The sequence below is a fragment of the Macrotis lagotis genome, chromosome 5, assembly GCF_037893015.1.
Source record: "Macrotis lagotis isolate mMagLag1 chromosome 5, bilby.v1.9.chrom.fasta, whole genome shotgun sequence".
Lineage (NCBI taxonomy): Eukaryota > Metazoa > Chordata > Mammalia > Peramelemorphia > Peramelidae > Macrotis > Macrotis lagotis.
In genome coordinates this window covers 236,366,124-236,379,133 of record NC_133662.1, presented here as the reverse complement: position 1 = coordinate 236,379,133, position 13,010 = coordinate 236,366,124, and the positions used below count along the sequence as shown (strand labels likewise).

The following is a 13,010-nucleotide window of genomic DNA, read 5'->3' as shown; positions in this document are numbered from 1 at the left end:
CATTTAACATTTTGTGTTTTTCTGCTTCATCTCTTCAACTAAGCATCTCAGGGAGCAAAGACCAATTCTTATTAATCTTTGTATACCAAATGAAGCCTTGTGCTGGACAATCACTGGAAGGACAGAATCCAACATATATAAGACTCAGAAATTTGGTGGTTCTTGTTAGTAACGGTTTGAGGTCAACTACCGTCACAAGAAGTAGAATTAAAATCATAAACCTCGACTGTAAACAGCAGCTGTGGCCACAACATCAAAAAAACAATGTACACAATATTGGGGTACTAAATGGTGCAAAATAGATGAGAACAAGTTCAGGTTTTGAACTCTGTAGACCCTAGGACAACTAGAATTCCATCAGGTAAATAATTATTCTTCCTCCTCCTCCTCCTCCTCCTCCTCCTTTTTTTTTTCTTTTTTGTAAGGCAATGTGGTTAAGTGGCTTGCCCAAGGCCACACAGCTAGGTAATTATTAAGTGTCTGAGGTCGAATTTGAACTCAGGTCCTCCTGACTTCAGGACTGGTGCTCTATCCACTGCGCCACCTAGCTGCTCCTGTAAATTCGGATTAGTAGAATAACAGCAACTGACTCCAAGTCGGTGTCAGGGGGTGTGTGTGTTTGTGTGTGTGTGTGTGTGTGTGTGTGTGTGTGTGTGTGTGTCTGTCCCCTTTGCCTAGTTTGGTGAAATTTGCATATATCTCCCCAGAATAAGGTTTTTTAAATTCAAAAAATAAAATATAAGGAGTGAAAAGGAAACCAATTATACTGAAATACAGTGATCAAAATTAAAAAAAAAATTCATGGACCCCTGGTTCAGAACCCAGGGTCTAATGACTCCACTCGAAATCTGCATATAAATATACGATATTTTAATGTCAGTGTGTTTTTAAGAGTATAGCATCAAGTGTATCATCAAGGTCAGCGAAACCCAGTATACTTAGGAAGTCAGGTTGGGGTACTCTGCAAGTTGGGAGTGGCTGTGAAGGATGTTCCAGGGCTGGGGGCTAACATGGTCAGGTTGCCTTGGGATAAGGGGCTTGGCAATCTTTTGCTTCCTTCTTCCTGCATTTCTCTCTCCCCCATCCCTCTGTCTCTCTCTTTCTCATCTTTGCTTTCCTTTTTCCTCCTTCTTCCTGTCAATTCCCTCTTTATCCTTCTTGGCGCCAAGAGAGCCTGAGAGGCTGGTGAGATGAATCTTTGTCTGTCTCTCTCCCTCTTTTAAAGGGAATCTTAAAGAGCCGACAAGCAAAGTGATCCCTAAGCTCGAGAAGCCAACGATAGAGAAATAGGTCAAATTTCCAATCGAAATTCAGCCATTGTACTCTCCCTCCTCCCTTAATTAAGCAAATATTAAAGATATTGAATGTGAAAAACAAGAAGCAGATGGCATTGACATCCTGGCTCCCTTCCATGGAAAATAGAAGAGGAAAAATAAGAAATTTTTATGCTTGAGATTGGTGTGATGCTGAGATTCCCGGCATATAGACAGGCAAATGCCTAGACAGCTGCATTAGGCAGATGGGTCCTTTGAGAGTTTAATATTTGCGGAGTTTATGGTGAATCCATAGTCGGGGCAGCCAACTTGAGACCATCTGTTTACTAGTGGGCAGAAAGGCTTCGAACAGCAGGTAGCTGCTGCTCAGGGTGAGAAACCAACCAAAAGCTAAATCAGCAGGATTTATAACCTCTGTAAAGCAAACACATCCACCAAACAGCTGGCACACAGGCCGCAGAAAGAAAGCCTCATCTTGTGTTCACGCCTTACCCAGCAGGGCACCATGTGCCACAAGACTGCAAGAGATTGCATGGCACACTATTCAGCTCTTTACAAGAGATACCATTCACTTAAGAATGTCATTTGACCTTTTCTACTGGGGAAAGATAATAATAATAATCATTATCCTACCTTTTATTTACTCAGCAGTTTTGAAACTTGGAGCTGTGGTGAGGCAGGTATAATTCAACGGAAAGGCAGGGCCATTCAGGAAGACTAGATTTATGAAGCTATAGAAACACCACTATAGACAGGGACACCTGTCAATGAGGGGATGCTATCTCAGAAAATTTTGATCAGAATCAGAAGTAGAAATCATATAAGGGGAAGAAAGCTGTACAATGGGGTGATGAAGAGAGATTATTATGTTAAGAATATCAAATATGACCAAAAATAGAATCAAATATGTCAGTAGACAGAAAAAGCAGCAGCTGAGATTTCTTGGGGGTAGAGACAATGGATGGCAGGCATTGGGAAAGGGGAGGAGGATAGGTGTGTGTGTGTGTGTGTAAGGTCTAGAGAAGGGAGATCTTTGCTACAGGATAGATGCTAGATGTTGGAAAAAGGCACCATCATTGCCATGATGAATCATCAGTATTTCCATGGAGCATGCGTTTTAGGGAGAAGAGGTCCTTTTGCTTAGGGGAGAGGGGCCAACCATGATGGCTGTTTGACTTTAGGATCACTCCTCTTTCCCACAAACATTATGTGCTGATATTTGCAATTCCAAATTTTGTAAAAGTTATTTGCTGATATTTGTAATTCCAGTTCCATCAAGAAAAGAGAAAGGAGGAAAACCTTTTATATCACAGTAGAGATAAAACACAGAAAAGGTAGTAAAACTTGGGTAAGAATGTTTCCCTGGGAATGTTCAATTATCATCACTCAATCCATCAACAAATAGAAGTGACTGGTTCTTAAATCCTTTCTAGTTTTGACTGAGAAAAGACAGTGAATAGAGAGGAAAAGGCACTGGGCTCCCAGAGACAGTGAGGACATGATTTTGAGAGGTTTAAGAAAGCCAGAAAGACTGAATTGGGAACACGACAGCTTCAAACTGGCCAGGTCTAAACTTCCAATGGATTTAAATAGAAACTTCTCATTGAAGTATTTCTGTCATGCAGTTACAAAGGCAAGCAATCTGTTTTCTATCATTTATGATACATCTTTTGCTCCTTTTCTTCTCCCTTTTCCTTGCTCCTTCCTCCTTACCTTCCTCTGCTTCTCCCTCTCTTCCCTTCTTTATCTCTTTTTCTTTTTTTCTGTCTCCCTCTCTCTTTCTTCCTTCTCAACACAGCAGATTTTGTACGAAAGATTAATTCCTAAGGGAATTTACTATTTGAGGCCCCATAGAACTGGGGTCTGTCTGAGACAAACATTCTAGAAACAACAGTTTTCAAGCACTGCCATTCTAAGGGAAGGGGGTCAGGAAAAATGGGCAATGTCTTTTCACCCTCATTTCCTCCTATAACTACACTAAGAATTAGTCGGTTTACTTTTAGTCCCAGTTTGTCCTTATAAATGCACATACTATTTCCTTGAGGTCATTGACCCATGATCTATCTCCAGTCAAATTATTTTGACTCTGTTCCTCATGTCGTCCTTGGTCAATGACCCATAACTTTCTTCTCATTGGGAAGGTGATCTGGAAGATAAAGCACTTCTTTAGAGTGAGGGTGACAGCGTTCTCCTCTCATTTCTTCTACTGAATGATTTTTGTGACTAGAGGAGTCATTTTCTTTAGTCTTCAATTATCCATTAGTTAAAAGAAGATAAAAGAAACTGTCTTATAGAACCAAGTTAAATCTTTGTGAAAGTTGATAAACTGATACAACAATTAACTTTGTGATCCTCTCTCCCTTAATAAAGAAACCTACACGTAAACAAATGCAACTAGAGTCCAATATTTATACTTGTGAAATCAACTATATATATATATATATATATATATGCAGAGAGAGAGAGAGAGAGAGAGAGAGAGAGAGAGAGAGAGAGAGAGAGAGAGAGAGAGAGAGAGATAGTTCTCTCTATCATGCTATATCTTAAGTTATGGAATTTTCACCGCCACAGTCCTAAAATACATTTTTCATCATGAAGACTATATAATTTCCATTCTACACAAGGACACTCTAAAATCTATGGTTCTAAAAATTTTCAAACACATCCAAGGGAGTCAGTTTGTATCTAAGTTTTCAATCCAAATATACAAACAGAGAAAGAACATCTTCATTAGTTTTAGAAGCAGAGAGACTCATATGCTTGTGGTTTTGTGTGACCTTGCTCAAGTCATTTAAACTTTGCCTCAGTTTCCTCCAGAGTAAAATGAGGGGGCTAGATTTGATAACATCTTCTAAGGTCCTTTCCAGCTCTGATTCTGTGATCCTATGATTCTCTGGTTTAAAACACATCTGATCCTAGGGGAAAAAAATAGTGATCCTAAAAAAATTAAACTGTACTAAACTTTAAAGTTTAATACTATACAATGATCTGATTGACTTCCATCCACACTAACCATTTATATGGGGAAATGAACAAAGCTGAGTTAGGTAATTGTGCACATGGTTCTAAACAAATGATATCTGAATCAACTTTTTATTGAAAAATCCAAGTTAATGAGGACATCATAAAATGGCCATTCTAAACAGTTCAGGAAATATCATTTAGCAAGAAGAAGGAATTGGTTATTTATTTAATTCTCTCTTCATATATATATATATATGTATGTATATTTAGACTGGGTCTGGGATTTCATTGGTATTGGAAATTTCTATCCATGAGGTTCACTCTGTAGTTGAAACTGTTAGTGACCTATTGTGGGGTTTGAGAGGCTAAATGACTTGCCAAGGGATAATAACATTATAATCATTGTAATTTTATTATTTATGATTTAACAATTAAAATATTTATATGTGATAGTAATAACTTATATCACCTACTCTGTGCCACTTTTTACAAATATTTTCTTATTTGATCCTGACAACAATCCTGGGAGGTAGATAGTATTTATTATCTCCACTTTATAGTTGAGGTAACTGAGGCAAACAGGTTAAATGTCTTGTCTAATGTCACCCAGTTAGGAAGTATCTGAAACCAAATTTGAACTTGTCTTCCTAACTCAAGGCTTTTTAAAAAAAAATCCATTTCATCATCTTAGCTGTTCAAGCTAGAAAGCTTCAATCCAGATATTCCTGACTTGAAGTTCAGGTCTCTGCAGTCCTCTACTTACTGATTTCCTTAAAGAATGAGTTTTAATATGAAATTCCTTAGATCATAACAATTTGGTTAGAAGAATAGAAAGATTTTTTAGAAAGATAACTGATGAAAACCCATTTTCAAAGTACATACTGGGAAGAGAAATTGAATGATGGTTAAGAACTTTGATTTCTTGCTAAATCTCTGAATTCTCAATTATTTTTTTAAGCAAAAACACCTTTTAAAATCCTCACCTGGACAGGTGTATTTAATTTTTTAAAGGGTAATAATGTCTAATAAAAGAATAGGTACAGATTTGCTAATTAACATGTCTCAAGAATAATATTTAATGATGTAAGTATGATTAGGTAGTACAATGGGAAAGAATCAAGTATCTTAACCTTTTTATATAAATGAATAGAATCCTTTAGGTTCAAGATGACACTTTACCTGTATATTTGCTGTACTAGATTTTTCAATGCCAGTAGGATTTAGGTTTGAAAAGCTTTTTGTGATTGTGGCATGTTGTTGTTCAGTTGTTTCAGTCATGTCCCATCCTACATGATCCCATTTGGGATTTTCTTGGCAAAAGTACTGGAGTGATTTGCAAGTTCTCCAGCTCTTTTTTTTACAGATAAGGAAACAGGGTTATGTAACTTGCCCAGGTTTATGCTGCTATTAGGGCCAGATTTGAACTCAGGAAGATGAGTCTTCTTAACACCAGGTCCAGAACTCTGTCCAATGAAACACCTAACTGCCACTTTGTGATAAGTATCTCTTTCTTCTTCTTCCTCCTCCTCCTCCTCCTCCTTCTTATTTTTTGTTTTTTTGCAAAGCAATGGGGTTAAGTGACTTGTTCAAGATCATAAAGCTGGGTAATTATTAAGTAACTGAGTCTAGATTGGAACTTAGGTCCTCCTGATTCCAGGGCCTGTGGTCTATCCACTGCACTACATAACTGTTCCCAGGTAAATATTTCTTTAATAAAATTGCTATTAAATCCCATCTTGTGGATCAGTTGAGCAAGAATAAATGAACTTTAAAATTCTGGCTTACAAATAATAATAATTTTAAGATTTTAATGGAGGTAGCTAGGTGGCAGAGTGGACAGAGCACCAGCCCTGGAGTCAGGAGGACCTGAATTCAAATCCAGCCTCAGACATTTAATAATTGCCTAGCTGTGTGAGCTTGGGAAATTTGCTTAACCTCATTGCCTTGCAAAACCAAAAAAAAAAAAAAAAGATTTTAATGATAATTTCTCATATACCATTCAAAAACCTTAAGTTAAGTAAGAGTTCCTAACCTGAAGATCTGTGATCTTATTAAAAAATAATCTGGTTATGTTTCAACATAACTGATTTCCTTTATTTTATGCTTTTAAAACCATTCTTCTGAGAAGAGTTCAGACTGCCAAAGTGAGGGAGATTCATGACAACAAAAATAAAGACCTCCTGATCTTAAGTGTGTCCCAAAGATCAAGCAATTTACTTCATAACTAGGCTATGGATTTTGCCTCCTTTCCCACATATACACAATAAATTAATGAATAGATGTAAGAAATCAATATTTGATGCTTATTGCAATTAAAAAGAAATTGGGTTCATTCCATGGCTATAAAATGAAATCCCTCTGTGCTTCTTCCCTAGCAACGCTGAGATTCTCTTGCTCTACTGGGTGATGGTTTCATCCATCCTAACAACTGTAAGATTTTTTAGGCTATCTAAATTATATAATAATCTTATGTAACTTAGGAGCTGTTGTCTACATTAGGTTTTCCTTCTTTTTCCCTTCAGACCTCCCATTTCTTAACCCACTCACTTCTTAACCCTCTCATAGCTCCTACCAGGATACTATGTATAGCTCAAAGAGACAAATTTGCAGTCAACATTTAAATTTCACAAGAAGCCCGAGGAATAGAGAATGGTGTTAGCAACACTGTGGAAAGGGTCAGTTATACAGAACTTGGAAGCTGGCTGGCTCCTTGGACATCATCTAATCTAGTATTGGCAAGCTCAGTTCTCTTCTGTAGAACTCTGACATTCGGCAGGATGTGTACAGGAGTTTCAAGAAAAAAATTGCCATGGATATAATCCAGGGTCAGCCCAGAATAGTGGAGGCAGATTTGGCCCTGGAGCCAAAGAGACCTGAGCTCAAGGTTTACCTCTGACGCACATTGTCTGTGTGACCTTGGGCAAGTCACTTGACCTTCTAGTTCATCTATAAGTTACAGCAACTTTGCCTCACTCAATGAAATCACAGGTCCAGCCTACACCCTGTATTATCTTTATATGTATTCAAAATATATTTACAATATAGGTTCTTCTCTCCTTTCTCCTTCCATACCCATCATCAGACAAACAGGGTTAAACGACTTGCTCAGGGTCACACAGTTAGTATCTGAGGCTGGTCCCAAAGATGAGTCTTCCTGACTCCAGACTAGGCCTTCCATCCACTTCAGGGCAACCTGGATGCCACCTTATGGTATGGATCTCCTTAATAAAGTTGTTACTAAATTCTTACTTGCAGATCAGTTGCATAATCTGTTCTCCATTAAATTTTTTTCATTTACATTCCCTCCTACCAATTTTCACAATCATTACTCCACTCCAAGTCTTTAACACCTCACACTTGGATGACTCTAAGAATAATCCTTTAATGTCAGAAAAAAACTTTCTTAAACGCAGACTTCACATTGTACCTCTAGCCCCAAGACTGTGCAGTGATTATTTATGACTTTTTCCCAACAAAACCAAATTCCTCAGCCTAGTATTCAAGGCCCTTTGCCAAAAGCCTGCCTTAATCCATGTAATTCCTTACCATAACCACTCCATTCCACCCATGACAGTTCACTGACCATGCCTTTCCTTCCCTTAATCTGATTTCCATTCTCTACCTTATCATTTAGATATTAAAGCTATAGTACATTATATTTTTTTACTTAAAACCCCTAAATTTACAAATTGTTTTAAGTGTGTGGTCCCTAACCAGCAGGCAGGGACAGTATCCCCTAATTCTTTTGTATTTTTAAGACACCAGCTGATTAAAAGAGAAGGGATGACTTGATTGGGTTTAAAAATAGAATTCTTCAATATTTCCGCTAGATTTCATTATATGTGGAATAATAGCATAGAGATTTTACCTTAAGTGTGAAAGTTCATTATTGATATGCTGGAGAAGGGAAGATATGGGAACAATTACTAATCTGGAAACCAAATCAAGCTTTGGTCCAAATGTGGAACTTTCTTATTTAAATAGGTTCTCGTTAAAGAAGAAAATTATTGGACAAAATTAAAAAGGCATGATATAAGTTCACCAATAATTGCAATGAAATATTTCAACTCTCTTAGATTGCTTTCAGGAATGAAGTCAAAACTCACCTCTTGAAATGATTTGCCAGAACCCCAACAAGTTCACCAATTCGACTCTCATTGGTTGGTTGTTTGCTGAAAAGGCAGACAATAAGGTCTTTGTTGTCTTTTGTATGGAAAACTACAAGCTGGTCTTTTCCATTGGAGACACTCAACCCAGTCAACTGCAAAGAGAATTAAAAAATATCATAAGGCTTGTTTTCATAACATGATTGACATTCTTATATTTGATGATTCTTCTGTCCACTTGTGATAGAAGCAATCCAGAGGTCTTTTCTAGAAGAGGACAAATGGGTTCTCTGACCTTTTTTTTTTAACCTGTGCTGAAACTTCTCCATTGAAGCCTACACTTGATGCATATGCCTTCACGACCATATGTATTGGTTCCTTCCATTGTAATTTTGAACACTTTCAAGAAACAAGATGAGGTTTTATGTGCAGAAGCTAGATAAATATAACATAGTCATCTCAGAGTGAATTTAGTTGTATTCTTGGAAGCCCACCACTGTCTTCATTTTTTAGGATTACTCAGAATTTATTATCATGAACTAAAAGGTATGACAAATAACAATAGTCAAAGACTTTTAAAAACCAGGTTTAGTTTCAGGGTTCCACTATTAGGAAATAACCTATGGAGAATTCCTGGAGGACTGCGAAAAATGAAAATAATTAAAACCCTGGGAAGTAGCACCTATGAAAAACTAATAGAAGGTGAATTAGAGTGAAGAAAAAGAAGGGATCCTAACAAATTTTATAGAATGCAGAAAGATTTGCTACTTGTGGCGGTAAACAGAGCCTTCTCATTTTCAGAAAGATGAACTTTTAAATTGCAGCAGATTCTAATCTAAATCAGGAGATTTATGTCAGGCTTTAAAAAGTACTTCTTGCATTCAAGGATCTTGAATAATGAAGCTTGTGAAATCTTCTTTGGACAGTTTAAAGAATTTATTGAGCTGCTGTAACCAAAAGGATAAAAATCAACTACTGGAAAATTTTGTTGTGTTGTTCCAGTTCAGTGATATGTGGTGAGGTCTATGACTTGGGGAGGCATGAACAGTATCAGAGACAAGATTTGCACTGTGTGAGCATGATGGAGGTAGTACAGGCACAAACTTATTATATGTGCTCAACCCAGTTTATGAGGAATTACATAATCTGAGGTGAGGCACAGCCCTGCCTCCCCTTAACGCACGTCCCTGTTTCAGTCATGTCTGATTCTTCATGACCCCATTTGGGGTTTACTTGGCAAAGATATTGGAGTGGTTTATCATTTCTTTTTCCAGCTCATTTTTACAGATGAAGAAACTGAAGCAAACAGGGTTTAGTGACTTGCCCAGGGTCACACAGCTAGTAAGTATGTGAGACAAAGATGATTCCTTGTGAGCCTAAACCCAGACTGTGTCACCTGACTGCCCACTGGAAAAACAGGGTTCCCTTGTTCTGGTTATTTAGATGTTTCTGTAAAATAAAACAGACTTGCAGAGTGACCTCTCTAACTGTGGCTTACTTGTCTACTGCAGAGAACAGTGAAGTGTCACTTTTGGGTCACTCTAGTAGGTCAGTAATGATGGATTCTCTACTCTGTAGAATATGAGTGAAAGCGTGTGTGTGTGTGTGTGTGTGTGTGTGTGTGTGTCTATTTTTCTATATATGAGACACTTTCAGAACTCAATGAACCTCTTCTCAGAATGCCCCAAATAAGATATACAGGATCACAAAGGAAATTAATTCTATTACAAATGAGTTTAAGGACACTGAATTAAGATGGCCTGGAGGAAAACCCTTTAACAAGTTTAAAATACAGTTGTAGAGACAGAAGAGAGATCATGAAATAAGTGAAGCATACTTTTGCTAGCTGCAAAAGCAAGTAATTGGCATGAAGAATCACAGTATCATAGACTTTGAGATGAAACCCCCCCCATCATTTTATAAGTGTAGCTAGAAATGTTCAAACATTTTGTCTAAAAACTCAGAGATAATAAATAGCAGCACTGGGATTTGAACCCAGATCACAGATTCTAACGTTGGTGCCTATTCTACTAACCTATGCTATATAAATATAAATTTAAAAGTAGTTACAAAACTGGGCACAAGAAAATATAACAACGAAGGGATGACTTCTCTAAGGAGATGAGGTTTCAGCTTTTTTTAAAAAGGGTGTAAGACCATGGGCTCATAGAGAGGTGGGGATAGGTATTCTGGGCAGTGAGAATGATTCCTTAAATCTAGGTAACATATATATATATATATATATATATATTATTTCTACTCTACCATATTGCCTCAATATTTTGTAAACTGGCTACCATACATATTAGGTGATACTATGGATAGAGCAATGACCCTGAAGTCAGGAAAACTCATCTATGTGAGTTGAAATTTGACTTCAGATACTTAGTAACTATGTCACTAAGGGGAAGTCATTTAAACCTCTTTGCCTCAGTTTCTCCATCTGGAGAAATAAATGGCAAACCATTCCATGATGATCTAAGGTTAGAGATCATGGATGTTCAGCCTTTTAACTCTTCTGGGTCACATTGCCCAACAAAAACTTGTCAAGGAGCACATATAGAATTTAATATTTATTTATAATTACACTATAACCCAAACTACAAGTGAGTATAATAATAATAATAAAATATAATAATGTCACATGAATGGGCTTTGGGGGCCACATGTGGCCTGTAGGCTGTGGGTTGGACACACCTGTAGATTTTACTGCTAGATTATACTTTCCATGAGGGCAGCAGCTCTATTTTCTCTAAACCTTCACTCCCTGCTAGTGCCTACTAGCAGGTGATTTTTATATATGACATTAGAACCTGAGCTTCTTAAAAACATTTCACCAAAAGATTTGGTGAAAGTCAAATAAAACAAAATTCCAAACCCAGAAGTCTGGGGGTTTTAACTCCAGGAGTATTAAATGTATGAGAAACAGAGAAATCTGACCAAGGGGCAAGGCTGGAGTCTTCTAGAGGATGCTTCAAAGGACTCTTGAACAAAATCAATTCTACCAATATATTAATATGGGCAAAACACTGAGAGAAGGGGTCAAGGTCAAATTTAGAAACAACTGATATGAAATATAATAAGGGCACATAAGGGATACAAAGAATTATCTACATTAGCTACAAAGAGGCAGTGATTGCTTCCAAATGGAGGGAATCAGATAACCCTTCCTGGAAGAAAAGGAATTTGGGCTAAGCCTCAACAGATGGGTAGGATTTGAGGAGCACAGTCATGGGAAGAGGGGGAAGGGAAGGAGACAGGAAGAGAGAAAGGAAGATATTCCAGACACATTTATATTGAGCCTTAGAGTTTTTACATACATATTATTTCATTTGATCTTCACTGGGGAAAGAAGTTCAAGTATTATTAATTATCCTCATTTAAGAGAGTAGGAAAGGAAGGCTCAGAAAGTTTGTGAATTCAAATACATGTTTTTTTACTCCAAGTTGTCTTATTTCTGTCAAAGTATAAATAACAACAATATTATTATTACTATTATTATTATAAGCTTTTATAACTAAATTCCTGTTCAAAGGTTGATTTTCTTAGTTATTGTGAAGAATGGAATGTGTCCTCTTTTAGATTTTGAAAAGAAGACTTGTCCTGCCCTCTTCAATCCAAAAAAGAATTGTGCCCTCCTTTAGACTTGGTAAGGAGTACTTGCCCAGCCCTCCTGGTACATAAACTCATAAAAAATGTTACTTCCCTGAGACAAGAAAGCATTGTAGAAGGATGATTCTCTTTAATATCAAATATAGAATGGTCTTGCTTCTTGGAAGGAAAGAGGTGTGTAACTTTTGAAATCCCAGCTCTATTCTGAACCAGTGTTTTAATTGACAGATATGAGTTTAGACAATTTTGACTTGAAAATGAGGTAGATTACTTTTTAACAGTAGTGGGTAAAAAAAACATGCTAGTAGGGGCAGCTAGGTGGCGTAGTGGATAAAGCACTGGCCTTGGAGTCAGGAGTACATGGGTTCAAATCCGGTCTCAGACACTTAATGATTACCTAGCTTTGTGGCCTTGGGCAAGTCACTTAACCCCATTTGCCTTGCAAAAACAATCTCAAACAAACAAACAAAAAAGAACATGCCAGTACAGATCTTAAGTCTAGCCAAAATGTATCTTGGAATAAGAAGAGACTACCACTTTTTCAACTTGTTTTATTTGGCAATTAAATATTCTCTGGATTTTACCTCTGGTTTTAGGGATAATTACCTTTGGTGGTAATTGCCTGTGTTTTCCAGCGAGGTGGATACTGAGGACTTGATCCCAGATCTAAATGTGGCACTTGGTCTGTTGTGGCATTTTTGATGACTATAAGGGTCTGGCATCCTGTTGTCTTTGTCTATGTTGTGTGTGAGGAATATGGGGGTGTTTGGCTTCCACAAGCATGTGAAGGGAGATTGTTAGTTTACATCACAAAGACTAGGGTCTGCCTGTATTGGTGCCTATGGGCATGTTTGTGAGTATAAGACAAAAGATCTAGTCTCAACCTCATCAAAACCTGAGATTAGATCAGGTTTGCCCCATCTAGTTCTGAGTTAACCTAGGGTCTGCATGCACATGTTCTAGGGGATTACTGCTCCCTCCCCTGTGCTCATTAGTATAATGAGTAGATGGGGAAACGTATGGGGCAAATGTATCAGATTGTGACCCCAGCCAA

General features: G+C 37.5%; 1 protein-coding gene across 2 annotated transcripts in view; it reads right to left on the bottom strand.

Annotated features, from left to right (window-relative positions):
* Positions 1-13,010, bottom strand: part of MYO1D (myosin ID) — a 410,616-nt gene that overhangs the window by 113,280 nt on the left and 284,326 nt on the right. For both annotated transcript variants that reach the window (XM_074188955.1, XM_074188954.1), the window contains exon 21: positions 8,345-8,499. In XM_074188955.1, coding sequence (XP_074045056.1) covers positions 8,345-8,499 — 155 coding nt within the window. The remainder of the gene's footprint in view (positions 1-8,344; positions 8,500-13,010) is intronic.